The 22,118-nt window shown below is 38.0% G+C and overlaps 1 protein-coding gene across 1 annotated transcript in view; it reads left to right on the top strand.

The window, feature by feature from the left end:
* LOC137297982 (hyccin 2-like) overlaps positions 1-22,118 on the top strand; it is a 220,473-nt gene that overhangs the window by 56,093 nt on the left and 142,262 nt on the right. Inside the window, exon 5 of the mRNA XM_067829997.1 lies at positions 14,468-14,512. Within this exon, the coding sequence (XP_067686098.1) occupies positions 14,468-14,512 (45 nt within the window). The remainder of the gene's footprint in view (positions 1-14,467; positions 14,513-22,118) is intronic.

The raw sequence follows: 22,118 nt of genomic DNA, 5'->3' as shown, positions 1-22,118 counted from the left end.
ACTGAAAATCTCTTGATATTTTTATGTGATCCTTAAAATTTTCTAACCTTCAAAGTGATTCCAGTCGAATCAACTCTCCAACATCTCCTCCTATGTATTAACTATGGCCATTGTTACCTAGCAACTTGACTGTGATGGAAGCGACCTGGTCCTTGTCTCCATTACAAATGTTGTATGTGCCGACATTTCACAGCATTCATTGCAGGCAGTCTAAGTGGAAAGAGACCATATTTATAGGGTAATTGATGGAGCATCCACACAGGGAGGAGGAGAGGCCTGTTCTTTGATTATTGGTAATGTCATTCCAAAAGACATTCAAAGATGGCAGTTATTGTTACCCTTCCTGATGGTCAGGTTTTCTGGCCTTGACCAACCAAAATTAGTTAAAACATGGCTACTCTGCCTGGTGCTCAGGGTTTCTGGCCTTAACCTACCGAAAGGCATGGAAAGATCGTAATTTTTGTTTCCCAGTCTGTTTCAGAGTCTAGCCTTAACCTACTAAAAGAGATTGAAAGATAGTACTTGTTGTTTCCCTGCCTTGTGCTAAGGGTTTCTCACCTTAACCTACCAAAAAACATTGAAAGATAGTACTTGTTTCCCTGCCTGGTGCTCAGGGTTTCTCATCTTAACCTACCTAATGACATTGAAAGATAGCACTTGTTGTTTCCTTGCCTGGGGATCAGGATTTCTGACCTTGACCTATCAAAAGACATTAAAAGATGGAACTTTTTTTTTCACTGCCTGATGCTGAGGGTTTCTAGCCTTGACCTACCAAAAGACATTAAAGAATGGCATTTTTTCTCACCCTGCCTGGTGCGGAGGCTTAAAAAGATGAAACCAGGAGTCAGATTGTGATGAAAACACCCTGCATATAATATCTCTTGAGACTAACAACTTAAAACCATCAGAAGACAATAAGTCTGGATTGGTACAAACAGCCACAAAGTTTGTGTTACTAAAAGAAATGTGAGTGATAAAATTTCAAACGCAACATTAAATCTCATTTTATCTCACCTCTCTCGTGGCATTTTGTCATTCTATAAATATTTTTTGTATCTTTAATAATAAAATTGTGAGCATTTTCCAGGGGTTCTTTAAAACATACAATTTTAAGTGAATAATTCTGATAACCTTTGCAATTCTTCAGCTTGACTCCTATTTATCAGACCTTTTCCAAGCATGCATATCTCAATCTTTTCTTCCCCAGCAGAGCATGTTCAGTGCTCACCTTGTGTATTGATGAAGAGAACACTATTTTACCTTTTTAGCAGATTAGTTGAGTTGCCATGTCGACAGCTGTCTGTTTACCTATCAGTAACCATGACGACTGATGGGCTGATTAATATTTGTTGGTTGCCTGAGCAGCAGGTCTACACTTGTGGAATTAAAGCATGGTTTGGCTGTTTTCTCATTATGGAAAACCTGTCTATGCGATTACTGCACATTGTTAAAGGATGCTTATAAGTATACTTCCAAACATTAAATGACTTTTCTGGTAATTACACAGAAATTCTGCCGTTAACATACGGTAATGAGAACATGGGAATCCCTGGTGAATTAATTCATGGTTAATCAATGAATCATACAGTGTGCTTTTTAAAATTTACCCTAATTGGAAAAGGAAAGAGGAATTTTTTTAGGCTTATGCTCTTTCTTTCTCTTTTAAATGGGTAATGCTGACATTTGTGATGGCTCTAGGAGAATTGTTATTGGTTTGCAATGGTGGAGATGGTTGTATTTGTGGTCATCACCATCATCATTGTCATCGTCTTCATCATCATCTTCATCATCATCATCACCACCACCACCACCACCATCATTCTCATCGTCGTCGTTGTCATCATCATCATCATCATCATCACCACCACCACCACCACCACCATCATCATCATCATCATCATCATCATCATCATCATTACAGGAGCATCCAGTGTTTAAAGTGTTCGTTCGTCATGCCAAAGGCCTGGGTTCAATTTCCCGTTTGTGAAGTTCATTACTGGTGTCCCCCATCATGATATTGCTTGAATATTGTTAGAAAAGACATTGGACCCAACCCACTCATTCATTATTAAAATCAGGATCATCATTATGATCATAATGAATGGCATGCCTCACCCAGTCTAATGAGCCTTAATTTATTGTTCACTTACATCGCCCAAGATCATAAAAACTATAGGACTTGAATCCTAGTTTTGTTGATTCTAAATGGTAAGTGGTAAGGACAGGGTATATAAAATATATAACTGGTTTGGCCACGGGAAATATATAGAGAATCTCACCCAACTGTCTACTGATATCAATTATATCAACAGGAGTTGACAAAGTAACACATTTTTATTTGCCTATATCAATTTACTCTCACCTTTATCAATGAGTGATGATATCAGTAGACACAAGGATGAGATTCTATTTATCATCCTAAATCATTCTTCATTAGTTTTCAATGAAAAATGTACATTTCAGAACACAGTACTGGCATTAGATTTGCATTGCAATGATGTCATAGCATTGTGATGTCATCAAGTTCATGACATCATAGCATTGCCACAGTATTGTGCAAAATCAACTGCCAAAGCGATATCTCCTAGGAGATATTGTCTGATCTCATACAAGCAATATCTCCTGTGGAACACAGTTTTGGATGATAAACATTAATGTGACCAGCATTTTTGTAACACATGTACACCTTTTTTGTCATTACTATCCTATACCACAACTATATTTTTTCTTGATTTATGGTGTCCCTAATAATTGCTTTAATAATTAACCTCTAAGTATGCAGTTATTTACTTATGACAGCTGATATAGAGTGCATTAGTAAAAGGCCAGGGCTCTTTGAAGTTGCAAACCTTGTTCCAAAAGACTGAAGGTTTGTGAAGCATGGATGGCATGTGTGTTGAAAGCGGACCATAAATGGGGTGTTGATCTCCTTAGGAAGGGCGCAATAAGTCTGTTGACCTCTTCATTATTCGCCCAGCTACAGCCGAATATTATCAGCCCATATTCATTAACTCAAATTATTTTTTCACCAACCAAATCAAGCACATTCCCTTTGCACTTAATTCATCATTATCACAGCCATGGATTCCGTGTTTAGGACTCCCGGCGAGTGCAGCACTGCATTATGGGTAATTATGGCCATGTGTGTTTTGATGTTCGATAGTAAAGATTAACCACGGGTATGATCAAATCTTCATAAAAACCAGAAAACTTCAGACAGCTCCTCGCAGGGTCATTGAAGGAGTGCAGGCTGTTGGGAGACTGGTCTGTGGTAATGGCTGATTGTCTTCCTGCCCAGAATGGGGTGTGCTAAGTCACAATTAACATGTGAGTGCATGCCCGGTTGATTGTGACTGACACACTTGGTCAGATGCAAATGATTTCATTATCAACCTCTGTCCTCTTAGTTTTTTGTTGGGTGGAAGGAACAAAGCAGTCAAATTCTTTAAGGAATCAACAATGTCTGGAATTTTGTGTAGGCTCAGATTTTGTCAGTTTGAGCATTGTTCATGTGGACTGTTTGGTCTTGTCATGATTGTAAGACTAAGGCCCTGTGCTGATCTACAAAGGAATCTTAATGCCCGTAAGCCTTTGTTAACATCGTAATGTGATAAATGTTAGATGTGTCCCAGATCCATATACTTTCTTGTTTTTGCTTACTGATCACATATACTCAAGGGGGGTAGAAATGCATTAATCATTAACTCTCCTGAACGATATTTCAACCATTCAGATGGGCGTGCCTCCATGACGTAATATAAGGTATAGCTATGTGGGTTGCTGTAGTAATCATCTATATTTCCGAGGGTAGATTATCGTGTTTATAGGATTGTCAAAACCTGCAATAACGACAGTTGTTTTGAAACATTAAAGCTCTATGTTTTCACAATCTACTGCCATTTAGTCTTGTCACCCCTTTGCTTATTTTCTGAGATACAACTTGTTTTCACAGACGATTCTGTCGAAATCACTTGTAATGTTTATAAATCATTTTTGTAGTTCTGTTACAAATGCTGTGATGCAAAATCTTTTTGGTCATGATTCAGAACATATTCAACTACATGTAGTAGTTTTGATCTTTTAACTTGATGAAAACAAACCATAATCTAATTGATTCTCAAACTGATTTTAGACCATGATGCCATGATTTTAAAAAATGGTGGCGTCATGCCGCAAGCATCCACCAGTTTGCGTATAAATGCTATTTAAGATTGTTTTGCAAAATCTTAACTACCCTGTACTGGTAGTAAAATATGTATTTTATTGTTGGACAACAGGATTTTGTATGACATCGCTTATAACATATCAATTTCACTCTTGGAAGGGAGGTAGGTGTCAAACCACCCGATTTAATGTGTACCAGCTTCCACAATGCTCGCTTCGCACTCACAAACAACTTATTTAACATAAACTGAGGGGTCCGGTGGAAATTCTGTGCATGGTCACACCATCATCCAACACCAGGGAGCATTGGATGGCAGCACAATGATTTGGCATATATTTGTTGACATCGGGAAATCAGCAAATTGACAAGCTTGTTCACATTATATATGCAAAATACTGCAAATCCTTCCTAACGTGATGTCACTGTGGTTCACAGCAGTGCTCTGGCAACAGAGTTATGTAGCCTGTCTGTGGTTTTGTTGGTGGGCAAGAGTAAAGCCGATGTCTTTTGGGCAATTTTTAATTGCTTGGTTTTAATTAACCACACATTTCTAAGAATGAATTTGGTGTTCTGTTTGAGACTACCCACAAGTCTTTTATATGTAATGCTTAAAAGAATACCGGGTTCAAAAAATTTACCAAAAGTTTATTCATTCTTTACAATTACAATTGCTGGTTCCTTTTCATCTGGCAAATATTTTCAATTATTTGTAATCCATGCTCTCATTTGAAAATATTTGTGATGACGAATTACCAGATCAGTTTCATGAATTAGATTGGTTCATATCTGAAACCCGTCACACATGTGTATTATTTCCTTCTGCATCAAGCCGACATGCAGTGACAAATGAAATTCTTTAGAAAGTGGCCTTACATGCATCTCCATCTGGACCTTGTCGGACATTCGGGTAGTCCTGTGGTTAAAGTTATTGTATATCATGCCAAAGATCTTGGTTTGCTCCTTCATATATGTCCAGTATGTAAAGTCCATTTCTGGTTCCCCCTGCCATGATATTGCTTAAATATTGATAAAATTGGTGTAATACCAGTTCACTCACTCACTTGACTTTGTACATGCTTTAAAGTAAGTCACCTTCAGAAAGAAAGTTTTAAATTTGACAATGGTCATGTTGTTGGTTTTATTTGATCCTTCTTTTTTAACCCCAGACCCCAACAAACTTCAGAAAACAAATGTCAGTTTACGTGTGATGAAAGTTGTGAAAAAAACCCAATTAATGCTAGCTGCCGTCATGATCCAAAGAGCCATGATAACCACAAATCAATGACCATCATTTTCACTTTGATCTGTCTCATTAGCATTGGCATTGATCCTGAAGCAAATATTTGCCAAATCGTCCGCCAGAACAAAAGGTGTTGATTAACAACAATTAGCATCTACTTGCCACTGTTCTGTTTCTCTACAAACAAGGCAGTGTTGTCCTCAATGTAAATCATATTGGCAACTTGTACTGCTGTTGAGACTATTAGCACTCAGTTGTCCCGCCATTGTGGTCAGTGTCACCATGCTTGTGATATTTGTTCGGAAGCTATTAATGACCCAATTGCTCATGTACAAATTTTCACCCAGAAGCACCAATAAGCTTGTATCATCTGCTGTTGGAAATACTGGAACTTTCAAACAATACATCTTGTTCATCTGTGACAAGAGGCTCCAGGGTAGCCTGGTGGTTAAAGCGATTTCTTACCATGCTGAAGACCTGGGTTTGATTCCCCACATGGGTACAATTTGTGAAGCCCATTTCTGCTGTCCCCTGCCATGATATTTTTTTAATATTGCTCAAAAGCAGACATACTAATCTCCCTTGATGGTCCCGGTGCTATCAGACATAGGTGCTGCTGTACCAAACCGTAGCAGTTGTATGTCGTAAGACTATGAGTTGCATTCACCGAAATACTAGGATGTCTTTGTACAGCAGAACCTTGGTGTAATTGCAGACACTTATGAACTGCTGTTCATGTTTCAGAAAAAATATTGATGTTTGGTCAATTTTGATGTTTCAGTAATAATGGAACACTTACCTGGCCATTCTACTCACTCACTCACTCACTCACTCACTCACTCACTCACTCACTCACTCACTCACTCACTCACTCACTTAATGTGGTCAAGCAAATAATATTCTCCATTGGCTCACTCATGCATTTTGATGAATTGTGCAGGTTTTACTGAAATAGCTATCTTAATAGAAACATACAGAAATACATTATCAGCGATTAAAACAAGCGCAGATTTTATACATGAAACTAGCTTCAGAGTTTAATTAAAATCTTAAATTGACAGCATTAAATTTGTTTTTAGTTCCTTGTGACCTGTTTTGCTAAAATGTAATTTTCCTAAAGAGACCGTTTTACACAGAAAGCTTAAAACTGTTGTGATCAATACTTGCTTTCCTCATCTCCAGATAGAAACAAAGAATTCTTTTGGGGAATGACATCAATGTTAGATGACTTCACTTTTGTTAATTGAACCAGTTATTTTGAGAGCCTGTTATGCAATCAGCTCCCACTTGGAACAAATGTGAGATATTTTATGGGGTAACTCTTCATTTGGTTGCAGTAAAGTTTCTCTCAAATTAGACTTCAAGTTTTGCATTTTTCTTAACTTGATTAAATGTCTTGAACCAAGCACAAAAAATGTCTTGGGTGATGATCCCATGGTATGACAGTTCAAGGGGAGGTAACTCATCATTATGTCAAATTGGTACATGGATGATTAAAAGATATCAAACCTCATGATTAACATTTGAACTCTTTTATTGGTGCTTTGATCTCATATTAGAAAAAAGGTTCTTTTTATGGATTACTTTTATTTATTCTCTTCATTCTCGATTATCATGAAGCATCATTTTCTTCTCATGGCATTGGTTCCTGTTATTATGATCAAAGACAATTCCTTGATGGCTTGTGATCCTATCATGTTTTTGTATTTAACTTTTTAGCTGAAAATTGAATTAGGGTTAAAAGATGGTGATTCTTTGATTTCTATCACATACTTTGTGTTTACAGAAAACACATTTTCAAATGGTGTAACAAAGTCCCCGAAATCTCCTTTGTCCATTCTGAAGTGACACGAATGATATGGAGGAAGCACTTTCCCTTCCATTTGCCATCATCTGTTATTTCTTTGTCAATGATGGATTGTTACGAAGGACTTGGTTATTGGCAGGTAAAGGAAGAAACAGTCAGAAAAGTGCACTTCTCCTTTTCAGGATATTGATCCAGCCATGTTTTCTCAAACATTGTTCCACCTGCAATCGGAAAATCTCCGCAAATTCCATAAAACTAATGTTCAAAAAGAATCTGAATCTTGACGAATATCAATAACGAGCACGTGATTTTGCTGGCAGCCATCAGTAGTGGAAAAGACGTATCAAAGGTTGATTCTTGGTAAACATAGGCCACAGGTGCAAGTGAGTATGGCATTCCCATACACCTGGTGGCTCCCTCTAGTGACAATAGTCCTCATCAATGTTGGGTCGTGTTTCCCCTCTATCTCATGGAAGGCCTGGCTGGAAACCAATTACCCATAATGGAAGGGAGACAAGGCTGTGGTGTCCATCAGCCAATCTGCCAAGAAACAAGCACTCATTTCTAATTGATTTCTGCATTGTTTTGGATGCCACACTTTGGAATCAATGTCTGGGAGCTTTCTTAAGATCAGAAATTGGTGCAGTGACAATTTCTTTTGATTTGAGAGTATAGGAAATCACTTTTCCGCACAGGTTATTGTTCTTGCCCTTTTATGGTAATATTTGTTTGTTGAGCAAAGGGATAATCATTCTATTTGCTTCTCATCAACTCATGTTGTCCTCCCGCCAATCTTTTCCATCCATCCCCTAAGTTGGCTTTACCCATGAACAGTGCCCCATCCATCATTAGGAGTTCCCAGTGCATCCCCCTCCCCTGCCCCCCTCATCTTTTGATGTAATATAATGACAATCTAAGTAATGTGTTCTTGTCAACTTCCTGTGTTTTATATCATCAATAATTAGAAGCCCACATTGGATGTTGGTAATAAATGGAAGGCTTTGTTTTTGTGGTTTGTGGTTTAAGGGACTCTGCACGTCCATTTGCTATTTGCTTCTATAATGGTTGTTATTTTGTGGACATTTTAGATGATGTCATTGATTGGAACTTCATTTTATTTCTTCCAACTGCAAAATGAAGGATTTGTTTGTGATGGTAAATGAAGACGATCTTTTCTTTGGACTTCAAGCTGAATGATTTTAATAGTAATGGACTAATTTTTCAAATATTTGTTTGGTATGGGAACTGTTTTGTGACATTACATAGTGTAATAAATTGATGAGATGTTTATTGAAACATAAATGATTACGATTTCTCTGATGTGATCCATTAACCTACCTATTTATCTTACAGGTGAACTGTGTAGTAACTTACATAGGGCAGTAGAGTGTATGTTTATATGTGTGTGTTGTTTAAAGCTGCAGTGTGTAATTTACCAGCTATATATGTGCATTACAGTGGCAAGATCTGGACTAGAATTGGTGTTCAGTATCTCATGCATGTCATAACAAGTGAGTGAGTGAGTGACTTTAGTTTTATGCCGCACTCATCAATATTCCAACCATATGGCGGCGGTCTGTAAATAATCGAGTCTGGACCAGACAATCCAGTGACCAACAACATGAGCATCGATGTGCACAATGGGCCTGCAGAAGACAATTTCTCGCTCAAAGATGTTAATGGCTCTACATTAACAAGAAACTATGATCTGCTATAGACATATTCTTATTCAAGTTCCCACATTCAACAGATTCAGGCAAACATGTTCAAATTAATACAGATTGTCATCCATTGTCAGTCCACATGTCATGATAAGATTATAGTTCAATTCTCTAAATAAATACACTGTATTAAGGACATTCTTTGTGCCCCTTATCATGATATTGCTGGGAAATTGATAAAAGCAATTAAATTCCATACTCACTCACTCACTCACTCACTCACTATGAGAGTCATATTTCTAGGACTTGTACTACACTGTGCATTTTGGATATTAGCCTCACATGCCTGAAAGTGTAAGTAGAACATTAATACCAGTGATTGGTGAATATATTTCGTAACTGCTAGATTCTTAATCGAAAACCTTGTAACAATATCTAGCAGACTCTCACTGATGACTTCTGAATCTTTGCTGGTAAATAGGAACAGGTGCTCTCCTTATCTGACAAGTGGGTAACAGACTTGATGTTGGACTCCATCCTTCAATTGACCTATATGTATCACATTTTTTCAGCACCGCTGAAATTTGAAGATCAAATGTAGACGGTGAACAGATCAGGTACTCACACAACTACTCAAAACTGATATCCCCTCGATTTCAAATTCATAAACACCAGTGAACTAATCAGTATGGGTTCAGTATTGATGGCACTTTCATCACTGATTTTCCTTCGTCTTTCCTTGATCCATTTCTGGATGGTATTTCCAAGTGTGTCCTCCTGTTGCCTGGATTCGTTGATGGTTGTTTTGAATCCAGGATTCACCAGTTCTGATCTGCTGTAGACTGTCAGTGCCATTATTGGATGTCAATCCCCAATGTGTCCTTCAGTTGCCTGGATTCATTCGTGGTTGTTTTGAATCCAAGCTTCACCAATGGCTGTAAATCAGCAAGTTGGTACGATTCAGTAATTGTAATGTGAGCTAGAATCCACTCCAATATTATGAATTACATTGGGCTATGTTGAGAGAGATGTTGTCAACAAGCCAAATCCTGCAAGACCTATGAAGGTCCAAAGGTAGAATAGGCCTTCAGCAACCCATGCTTGGCATAAAAGGCAACTGTGATTGTCATAAGAGGTGACTAACGGGATCAGGTGGTAAGACTCGCTGACTTGGTTGACACATGTCATCAGTTCCCAATTGAGCAGATCGATGCTCATGTTGTTGATCACTGGATTGTCTGGTTCAGACTCAATTATTTATGGACCGCTGCCATGTAACTGGAATATTGCTGAGTGCGGCATAAAACTAAACTCACTCACTCACCCAAATCCTGCAATCCTCAGGGTTGCCTCATGTAACATGCATAGGTTGGATTGCATCCAGTTGTAACCTAGCGTCCCCATAAACATCTTAGATCTTCATTTTCACTTCCACAGACACACTTGAAGCAGTATCAAGCCTACTCACTTACCTGTAATCAATTGGTTTTGGGGTTTTATTTAATCCATAAGACCTTGATGCCCCCCAAAATCCTTCAGTCATTTTGATTTCCATCTCTGAGTTGTAGAGTGCAGCTTTTTTATTCTAGTTCTTTTTTGTAACTTTCTGATGTTTATTGTGGTTATATGGCCTTCATTTAGGGAAAATAATTAATGTGTAAGAAGCAACCTGGAGTTAATATGTCTGTTGTGAGATAGATAGTCAATACTGCAGGTCATACAGTGTGCAGTGTTGAGGTGTGTGTTGCCCTTAGTGGTATGTCATTGAAAATAGGAGGAGAATTGCTGGGGCAAGATTGCTTTGTTTAACTATGGGAGTTCTTACACTTTATCAAGGATGAGGTGGCGAAGTATTGAGTTACGATTGGTTTGTCTCAGCCACTTCAGCCATTTTCATGGAGAGATAGGTGTTTGTGGCACTAAACAAACAAACAGTAGGGGTTAATAAGTTCAGGTAGCCCTGTGGTTAAAGCACTTTTTGTCATGATGAACTCCTATTGACTGGCGTTTTGTTTCAGAAGTAGATTTCCCTTTTTTTAAAAATATAGAAATTATGGAGGTGAGGCAGTAGATTTACCAAAACATTATAGACTTGTAGGCCCACTATCATAACACACTTGTCTACAAAGCAGTATCACACACACACATATAAAAGCCAACATATAATTTAATAATTTATTTTAAAAATTATGTATTAAGATTATGATATGAATTTGAAAAGTTCCAATGAATTAATCCATTGCACTAAATCGACTCTTGCACCATCTACCAACCAAACTTATTTCGAGTAAATGCCATGGAGTTATGTCCCTTGAAATGCTCTTTATAAATATCCACAACTTGTGATTGAGGCCAGTTCAGCAAACACCAACAACACTGCATGCATCAGTTTTCGATGTACGGAGCAATTGCTTACATTCCATGTGCAGCAAGTGTTATCTGTTTGAAAGCTGCTTGCCTCAAAGTTTCAATTATCAATTATCAAAGTCTTAAGGGATAATAAGTCTTTTGTAGTATCAATAGGAAGCTTAAGTGAGTAAATGTGCCCCAATGTATATATTATAGACCAATATATTGTTGAAAAATTGTGACATTCTGCCTTTTAAGTAGGATCCCATGTGATTGATTCTCAAGGGTCTGGGAGACAAACTAGAACTCATTTACTGGAAGAATGTATGAATCCCTGTTACGTGTATCTCCCACCTGTGATCTGTTTCAGAGGATGATGTAGCTTTTCAATTGTATCATCCCTTTGATGTTGCTTTTGCGGTATATCAGTTTCAAGCAGAAGTGAGGTTGTATATATACTCTTCAAAAAAAAGTAGGGGAACTGTACTTTCATTGTAGGATTGTTGAAATTGGGAGATACAGTATATACCCGCGTATAATGCGAGTTTTTCGTACCTGGAATGAGGGGGGCAGGGCAATCTTTCCAGAAATTCCCAACTAAATTTGTTCTTTACTGATGAGTCGAGGTCTTTTAGACAATCGTCAGTTTCACCTGGCTTGATAGATAATGGTAGTCATTTTCCCACGAAATCCTGTTTACTACGGACACAAAGGTACGGCAATTCACTCCTTATACATTAAGGAGTAGATTAGGTTACTGATTGTGCCGTATACTAAGAACTGGGGTTCAGAAACTCAACACATCGCGTAAGTTTTGCTGTTTGCTCTGCAAGTTAGAAATATAAACTCCGCACACAGTTAGCAAACACCTCCTGTGTTTCACGTGCGGGATCGTCTCATATTTCATTTATGTATTTAGTATGTTACTTCCATATTTTTATGTATTCAACTTAATAATCACTGCAATCACATTGTTCCTTCAGGAAACTATATGGTTACATGCCTATACTGAAATACATGGCAAAATAGACATATAACCAGTAACGAAAATACATTTTGTTTGCTGAAGATGATCCCTACATCATACATGACCTAGTGACTTATTTAGGAGTTATCCACTCGACAAAGCATCGTAGAAAAAACAACAACGGACGACAAACACGTATTTATTGGATGTGTGCTTCATTCTAGGTCGTTTTGGAGTAATACGCTCCACAAAGTTTCGTATACAACAACGCATGACAGAACACTTTTTTATTGGCGCCGGTGATGTGCTTCATCCATGGTTGCATTATACACAGGGTATATGATTTATCCTCGATTTTGAAGGGGTGTAGAGGGGGGTCGCATTATACACAGGGTATATGATTTATCCTCGATTTTGAAGGGGTGTAGAGGGGGGTCGCATTATACGCGGGTATACACGGTATATGGGATTGAATCAAAGTTGATACAATAATAATGGATGTTTTGAGAATGCATCACCACATGGATTTGATTCAAAGCAAAGCTGTTTGTTTAGTTATCCCCCTTGTTAGGTGCCTGGAGTATGACATTAAAATTTCAGGTTTACAATTTTCAGTCAGTAGTGTGTGATTTCAACCTGAAAACCGTGACCATGCACAGATGCAAGAAAATTATAAAAAAAATTGGTGATTTATCAACCTGCCTGAAAAATGTCAAGATTCATGATAACAATCCATGCACATGTAGGAGGCTCCCACGGTGTGCATGTGTAGGAGGCTCCCACGGTGTGCACATGTAGGAGGCTCCCACGGTGTGCACGTGTAGGAGGCTCCCACGGTGTGCACGTGCTTATCAGGTATTGTGTTTGTGTGTGGTCACCACGTCAAATGATGTTGCATGCACAAGATTAATGTCATTGTAACGTTCCTCAATGGGTTTTCTTTCTACTAGATTTCAAAGTTCACGTTCCCTTACTTATTTTGAAGAATATTTCAAACACTCCAATGAAAACCAACAAGGGAGGGTACTGTTGACCAGTGATCGATGTTGTCTGTGATTTTATTCTAAGAGCCTGGGTGGTGGGGAAGTCTAGTGGTTAACACTTTGGCTTGCCACGCCAAAGACCCGGGTGCGATTCTCAGCTTGAATGAAGCCCATTTCTGGTGTCCCCCTCGTGATATTGCTGGAATCAGGGATTGGGAAAGGCAGAGGCCATGGGCTATTTTGCACGTTGGAATAAGAAATTGCCCATACAAATTTTGAAGTTTACCATTGATACAAGGGCAGTGACCCATTCCAAATTCAGGAAAATAAGGCTAATAATCCTGAAAATGGCCCGTTGTCAAAATTCAATACCCCAATGCCTTTGGAATATTTCTAAAGTGGCGTAGAACCCAACTCACTCACTCACTCTTTCAGTGAGGAGGTCATGTCTTATCCAGTCAAGCTAGTGGTTGTGAAGGTGATTAAGTCACCTGCTGCAATTGTTAGCATGTGAATCTGCCCATGTGCCTGACTGTAAATATGATCATAGTAAACATTCACATCAGGATGACCCAACAGAACGTGCACTGCATCATAAGAGCAGTGCAGTAGCCTAGAGGTTATAACATTTGCCTGTGTTTGTTTATTTTTTGTATAACTCCACCCTCAGCCATATTACAATAATATGATGATGGTCTGTAAATATTGAGACAAGACCAGATAATCCAATGATCAACATCATGAGCATCAATGTACACAAGTGGGTTAAAATGACGTTTGTTAACTAAGTCAGGGAGCTTGACCACCTGATCCCATTAGATGCCCATTTTTACATGCATGGGTTGCTGAAGACAAATTCTAGCCCCGATTTTCACTGGCCATTAACAGCTGGAATATTGCTGATTGTGACATAATCAACATTCTGTTGAAATCATTGCTGTTGTGAAACAGCTAGGGTATTGCAGACAGGCATAAAACAACATTCACTCTCGGATCATGTAAGAATGCTCTCTTTGGAATGTGATGTGAATGTGATGAAATTAATATGGTGATTGTTTCAAGGCTATGCTCAAGGCTGCCCTCTCTGAGTTGTAAAAAGAGCTGACTGGTCCGCTCATTGCCTATTCAACAACTTTCATGAGTCATGTTAAACAAATGTTATGGAACTTTGCTCATGATGATCAACTCCTAATAAAGTCCTTGTCGCTTTAGTGAGGCCATGTGTCACGACTTCCTCCACACAAGGACATAGAGGAGGTGAGACTGCTATACGTATATGCTTCCTTGTGTTTCAGAGCTGCGGCGGAGTTGAAGCCTTCATCCTTGGAGTCTATAATCTGGTAGGTGCCATCTTCCATACAACCATATTTGAAGAGGGACTATGCTGTGACTTACACAGAATACATCTATATGACCGTATATACGTAGTACATCACTTGGTTTTGCTGGTTAATGGTGGTGTTCAAGTTAATTGACATCAAAAATTGGTCACAGTTACCAAATGACCAAGCAGTTGATCAACAATTTCTCATAATTGAACACAAATGATTTTGGATCTGCTGTTTTAATGTTTGGAGCACTTGATGATTGAACATACCGTAGAAGTTGTCAGGGCCTGAGAACATGTTTAATTCTGAAAAAGCTCACATCACAGCCAAGTCCCTCTTCAAAGTATATATTGTCAAGTCATTGTATTTGAGAAAGCAACTGATATCCTATGCTTTAGTTTGAATGGGTGGCACACTTGTGGAAAGCACCACAAGTTGTTATACAGAGTTGCATCCCTTTGGTGTTTAAGGAACCTGTGAGCATTGGTTTGAAACATGGCTCACCCTGATTATATATGAAAGTTTTTTGTAGGTTTCTCCAAAAGGTAAACAGTTGAGATGAGCTTTAATTTAAGCTTTGTTCCTATATCAACATTAAGCATATTCACTAACTCACAAGAAGAATACTCCATACCTTGTCATAGGCTCCTACTGGATTGGTACAACAAAGATGAAGAATGGACTGTGCCTCTACACTGACCACAGACAGCACTGTACGTCTGATGGTTTACATTCGATAATAGGTTAGTCAATAATAGCACATATGTAAAGGAGAAAATCTATTTCAAGTTTGCCCGAAGATGGGTCCAGACTGAAATGGCCTGTCAACAACGGCTGATGTCAGAGGAAGAGTGTCATCTGGGTCATTAAACTTATTACTACTTCTGTAACGTCTTGCATAATATCTTACTAACACGACAAAGCAGATTATGTTTTCAGGATGTGATCAGGATTACTATTTCAGGATAGTCTCCGACTAGTTGGTTCAAAATATTTTGAGTGCTCTGAGAGTATAACCCAAGAGCTACATTTCGCTGTATATTATACTGAGCTGAATACTTTTTATATTTCTGCGGGATAGGTAATCCATAAATCCAAGTTCAAGTTGGATTTTTCTATAAATGTTTCAAGTTACGTGTTATGAGATGCCATTTCTCACACAACATATTCCCTTGAAATTGGATGACAAAAATGCATTTCATCTCCTAGAATGCATTGTGAAAAAAACATTCTGAGCCGTATTATTTACATTCAATTATTGAAAGTAGGATCTGCATGAGCAAACTGTGCTAGTCACTGTCAAACTTCATGCATACCTATATGGAGATGACAATATATCTTTTTATTATCTCAAAGTGGAAAATATCAGTGTTAATATTCTTCCAAGGGCAAAATAACACTTTGACATGGTGACATGACATCATGAACAATGCTACGTGTCATGACACAACATCAGTAGCCCTTTTTCATAACTCTATCTGTCCATATGTATGTTGGTCGGTGCATCCGGAATACTTTGTCTGAAGCATATCTTCTAAACTATTTGTGACAGCTTACCCAAACTTGTTACACATGCCAATCATGATTCCAGGATGTGGCTTTTAGGGCTTATATGAAGATATGACTTTTGTTTTGTAACATGACTTAGGCTGTGGCTTTGCAGATGTCATCTTGTCAGGAGCAGATCTTTATCAATCTTGGTACACGTTTTCCATGTTCACTATGATCCCTAGATTTGCCTTTTTGGGTTACACCAGTATGTGAATTTTATTTCATAAAACTTCAAACATAGGTCTGGTGGTATACTGGTGCCTTTTGGAAGGTTTGGATTTCTGAATAATTATTTTTTCATTTCCATTGCAACAAGTTTGACCTCAACTGAATTTGGTGGTAGTGTTCTTTTCCAGAGCGGAACTGTAAAACTTTCAATACTCTCCTTCCACTCAGCCATGTGCAAACCAAAATATTTACATACTGTGATGTGATTAGTAGACATAACTGAAGGATATTTTGCTGTTGCGGGAGATATTGATGACTTTGTCTTCTTGTCAACATTGAGATCATTAGATGATTTCATCAGGGAACTTTTGGGTAGTCTTGAAAAGGGAATCAACTTATTAAACCCTGAGTGAGTTGGATTTTACAGTGCATTCTGCAATTTCACAGTGATTCCACATTCCAGAAATGGTCTTCACAATTTGTAAACCATGTGAGGAATCAAACCTGGGTCTTTGGTGCTACCAGCAAATATTTGAACCACTAACCCAGCAGCCGGAGTCTGTTTGTCTAATGTTATAGGCTTTCAATGGACTAACTGAAATTCAATTTTCTAAGGGTGTGTCCCTTCTCCTGGACACAATTACCAAGTTACATTGTGTGCTGAGTTCCTCTTTTTCTCTTTGCTGGCTAATCTGGGATTATCGCTAAAAGCCTTCGACAATCCTACTCACCCAGCCAGGAAATTGAATGCTGAATTTTGCGTATAGATCAATGATTAAAGTATTAAAGACACAATATCAAGATGTGTAATTGGACATATGATATTTTACTTCACTGGAAATACGAATGTTATGTCTTTTTGGGTACCAGCCCAATTAATTATACAGTTGTAAGGAAAAAACATGAGGTCACCTAATAAATCAAATGGCCTCTTCACACAGGGAAGGGATTAGGGGCTTCCATTAACCAAAGTGCTGACTCAGCATTTTGAGAAAATTATGGAGAATTTTGATGGTTTTATTTCAAACTGGAACTAGTATACAGAGAAAAAAATATGGGTTGGCACATAGGAAATTTTTCAGAAAAAAACAAATTAAGCTATCATAATTGGGTTTAGTACTTTTTGTTTAAAACGAAGCCATAATGGAAATTATCTTTTACTTTCAACAGGATGCACACACTTTTGGAAAACATGCATTTTCTTTTCTTCAAAAAAGTTACCTTCTTTTGAAAAGTGAAAATTTAAAAATGTCAGTTATATGGTCACATGATGATCACTTTTTAACAAGTGAAACCTAAATTTAATAGTCTTGTACAAGCACAACAGGAATAGTTTGTTTTGATTTAGAAAGCAGTGTCATCATATTTGTAGCAATATTTCATATTAATTGTATATACAAATGGTTATGACATCCCTAAAACAGTTACCAGATGAACCTTCTCTAAATATGGGTTGGTCTTCCCAATTAGTTCAGCCTAAAATTCCACAGCTTCACAACTTAGTTTTATAAAATACACTGGCTCTTCACTTTTTTTTCTTGGTATATGTTAGATTATTAAATATCATCCTTTTGGTTAGAATTGGTCAACAGCTATCTTTTTGTCATAAGAGGTGACAAAAGAATCAGGCTTGTTTCCTTGATTGATGCATGTTATTGTATCGACGCTGAATAGGTTACTGATAATGTTTATGATATCAGCTACTTTGGAAACTTTATAGTATTACGCACTATTGACACTATTATTGTTGAATATTATTGGTATTTTACGTTCCTATATGTGTATTGAACATCATTGAAAATGCACCACCTGTAAATTTTGTAACATGGTAATAGGACTGTTTTGAGAGTGGAAACCAACGTTGGAAATGTTGTTAATAACACAAATAACAATACATAATGCTGTACAGTAAAGAACGAATTGCCCGAATACATCATGGAACACATCACATGACAACCAAAAAATTCATACACAACACACATGAAATGATCGTGACATTGTTCGGCGCCATATTCGGGATCCTACGTTGCCAGCTGCCAGAACTGGCTGCTGTCCACAGCCCACATGGTTTGATCAATGCCTCCACCATCCAACACTATCTCCATGTGGCAGGATTACGGTGTTGATGCCCTTATGTTGGACCCATACTGACATTCCAGGACTACAATGCTTGAGTGCACACTGCATGTGTTGCAACAAAGTTTCTTGCAAAACAACAATATTCCTCTACTTGCATGGCCTTCGTTGTCACCAGATTTGTCTCCCATTGAACACTTGTTGGATTACAGTGGCCTACATCTTTCATGTCACCCACAGATCAACAACCGTTGGGAACTTGAAAATGCCTTGCAACAAGAGTGAAATGCATTGCTTCAAAACATTATGCAGAGACTTATCAGTTCAATGAAGAGATGTTGCACAGCTTGTGTTTCTGCTAACGGTGGTCATACACATTACTGAATTTCCATTTTTGGTCAGCTGGATTAAAACTTCATTTTTTTGCTTGATTGGTTCTTTTTATTTTTCTTTACCAATCACTGGACTACAAAAGTATGTAAAATCTACACCGATTGCTCATTTATGCTTTTGGAAATGCAAACTAATACCGGTGGTGCGTTTTCAATGATGTTCAGTATATGTAGTACAGTTGTAAGGAAAACAATTGCAACTCACAGATAGTTCCTATTTCATCCCTCAGATGTGCCCTGATTGTACTCAAGGGTATCTCCATGGCCCATGGCCATTGTCAGGCTTACAGCAACAATAACATGATTTATTATTTGTTTCTTTTTTCTGGAGATTTTTTATCTCATTTACAAAATGTGTTTTGATTGTATTTTTAAATATAATTATGCATTAACGAATGTATTTCTTTGAAAAGTTTAAGAAGAAAAGAAGGGAGAGGAATGTTTCCAGATTCACATTCTTCAGCTCTGTTTTCTGAACAGTTCCTTCAAGCATTTAACCCCTTCTAGTTCATGCCTAGAGTTAATTGGAGGGGACAACCAAGGTATGGTGGAAAGGGTTACCCCCATTAAACCAGCCTTTGTAAACATTGTTGTGAGAATTGGATGTGTCTGGTTGATCTGTTGTGAAGGCCCAGAGCTCCCTGTTTATACCAGAACTCCCTCTTCACTAACAACCAGCGTATCAAGAATTTTAACCCTTTCTAGTCCAGGCCAGGCTGAAAATCACAGTCGGTAAACTTTTTAGATATGGATCTGTTGTAGGATGATACCCATTCTTATACTGATATGGCGTTAGAAGCAAGTGTTGTCATGAAGTTTATCACTCTAGTCTATATGAGACACTAGGGGAGTAGTGAAGGCACAGTTGTGTAAGTCACCACTATTTTTTCCACAGATCCTTTGGGCATGCCAAAACCCAGGATCATGGGTTTTAGTGAGTGATTATGGTTTTACGTCGTTTTTAGCAATATTCAAGCAAAATCACTTCAGGGTCACCAGAAATGGGCTTCACCAATTGTTTCCATGTGGGGAATTGAACCTAAGCCTTCGACGTGATGAGCGAATGCTTTCACCACGGGGTTACTCCACCGCCCTTCATGGGTTTGAATCCTGTGTCACCATGATTAGGTTTTTTGTGCTTGTCAACAGTACACCCATGGTTGTAGGTTTCAACAAAGTGGTAATTGTGACCTGCATTAGTTTGGGCTCTCTTCCCATATGAAGCTAATGTGTGTAACATGGCTTCAATGCAATTCTAAGCATTAACACAAAAACTGATGTACTGCCAGTCGAGTTATGACAAGCAAGTCTTGAAATGTGGAGTTTGGTATTTCCAAGGCTATTCCTTTTGTTCCATTAAATGGATCTTCATTAATGACTTTCAATGATGACCTTCAGTCAGGTTTGTCTCTGGAGCTGTCGCCTTGTCTTCTTTTCTGTTCTTGTCTTTTGAAACACCACAAGAAAAATACTCCATGTGACAGATGCCTACATTTTTTGTATTCATGGATATATGTCCGAACATCTTTGACTAAACCTAAGGCATGGTTTCACTATGAAAAGGTAAACTAAATCTCTGTAGACAATGTGCAGGATTATGGAGGTGATGATACATGTACCAGCCATGGATGGGACTGAGATTACATGCCAGTGTTGACAACTTGCCGGATTGGAAAGATGCCTGCAGCTGTTTTGACAGCGTCCACTGTATGTCTAAATGTCCTGATAGAATGTCTGTATACTCACCTTCACTGAACCTACGGTCAGAGAACAAATGCCAGCTCATTGTCCTACAAACTAGGACAAAACAAGTTAGACACACCTTTTCTCTGCACCATTGCTCGTGAACTCTGTTTCACAGATAGTATGATATGCAGAAACAATTGACTCTTTCCGAAGACCACTACAAATCTATCTCTATTTTGGAGACTATTCCAGTTTTCTTTGTGATGTGCCGTTGAACAGCTTTGAGTTGGATACCAGGCACATAGAAATCAGTTATTATTGTTCTTGTTGTTTGGAGAAAGTTTAAACCTCAGGCCAGTTCTTACTAGCCAATAATAATTTGTTATGTCATGAAAATATAAGTAACATCCCCCCAAAACATGGAATGCGCTTGATGGCGCAAGACACATTAGTGTAAAAGGTGAAAATGTGTGTCAATTATTGTGAAATGAAATCGTAAATATCTAAGACATACATGACAAATAGTTGCTTCAATAAAATACATGAGCCCAACTGTTTGTAAAATCTGTTTGTATATTTGATACTTTTGATATTTCAGAAACAGCTGTCCATTTATACTGTGTTTAATATTAAGACAGGAGAATACCGACAAAAATATTCTATTAGTCATAAAGGCAGAATAGTGTTAGAAGTTTATGAATGGAAATCAGTGATGACATTAGGTCTTCGAGTAAATGGTTGGTATGTTCTGCTCTGTTGGCAGTACTGCCATACTGATATACAATGACAGGGCTCAATGTAAGAGATGTTAACCTCATTGCACCAGGTGCAACCTAATAGTTGCACCAGATAAATTCCAGATGCACCGTTGTTAATGGAATGTGTAATGAAAAAAATATGTTTTTAAATCATTTAGATGTTTTATTCAAAGGTATACCCTCTCAAAAATTGATTTGCACATGGTGCAAGTTAGACTGATGACTGGGTTGTATTGTTAAATACTGGGTTGCACCAGTGCAGGAAACAAAGCATTAAATCAACCGCTGAATGGCTAACTAGATTTGCTGTGTTTGCAGTAGGCTTGGTGATCAAGAAAGTAAAAGACATTTATAAATTTGTATGTATGAAGAATATTAAAAATATATCTAGAATATTGAAAACTGTCCTGTAGCCCTGTGTTTTTTACCACTGAAGAGAACATTGGCAGAAAAGGTCTTTAGTCGCACTTGCTTGTACAGGTAATGTTGAGTAAGGATTACATGTCATGTTACCATCAACTGCATTATGTACTGTATGTTCATATTGTCAATCATTGTTTTTTCTAATCCCAGGCAATACATGCAGGATGTCTTGAAATGTATGCAATATGGCAAGTTGCTGTGTAAGCAACATGCTTATACTCACATCCTTGATCTCTGAAATGTGTGAGTGAGTGAGCTTGTTGGTTTTCTTTCTGTTTCTTTGCTTGTGACCTTAATGTGGTCAGTATAAAGGGCAAAGACTGACAGTTTTTACAGACATTAGTATGTGAGTGAGTAAATTGTGAAATGATGTAGTCACCATTTATTCACTTTATCCCGGTGACGTTTAAGTAGTATAACACGCCAGCCAGTGTTTGAAATTGTAAGCAATGGCCAGACAGTCATTGTTTCATCACATGCAATCAGCTGAGTCAGCAAAACCAGGCCACCTGAATTGCTTTGCCAATTTTATCAGGAATTTTGAAGATAAAGGGTTAATGCAAA

The sequence above is a fragment of the Haliotis asinina genome, chromosome 10 (genome assembly GCF_037392515.1).
Source record: "Haliotis asinina isolate JCU_RB_2024 chromosome 10, JCU_Hal_asi_v2, whole genome shotgun sequence".
Classification (NCBI taxonomy): domain Eukaryota; kingdom Metazoa; phylum Mollusca; class Gastropoda; order Lepetellida; family Haliotidae; genus Haliotis; species Haliotis asinina.
This window is presented reverse-complemented; position numbering and strand designations above follow the sequence as displayed.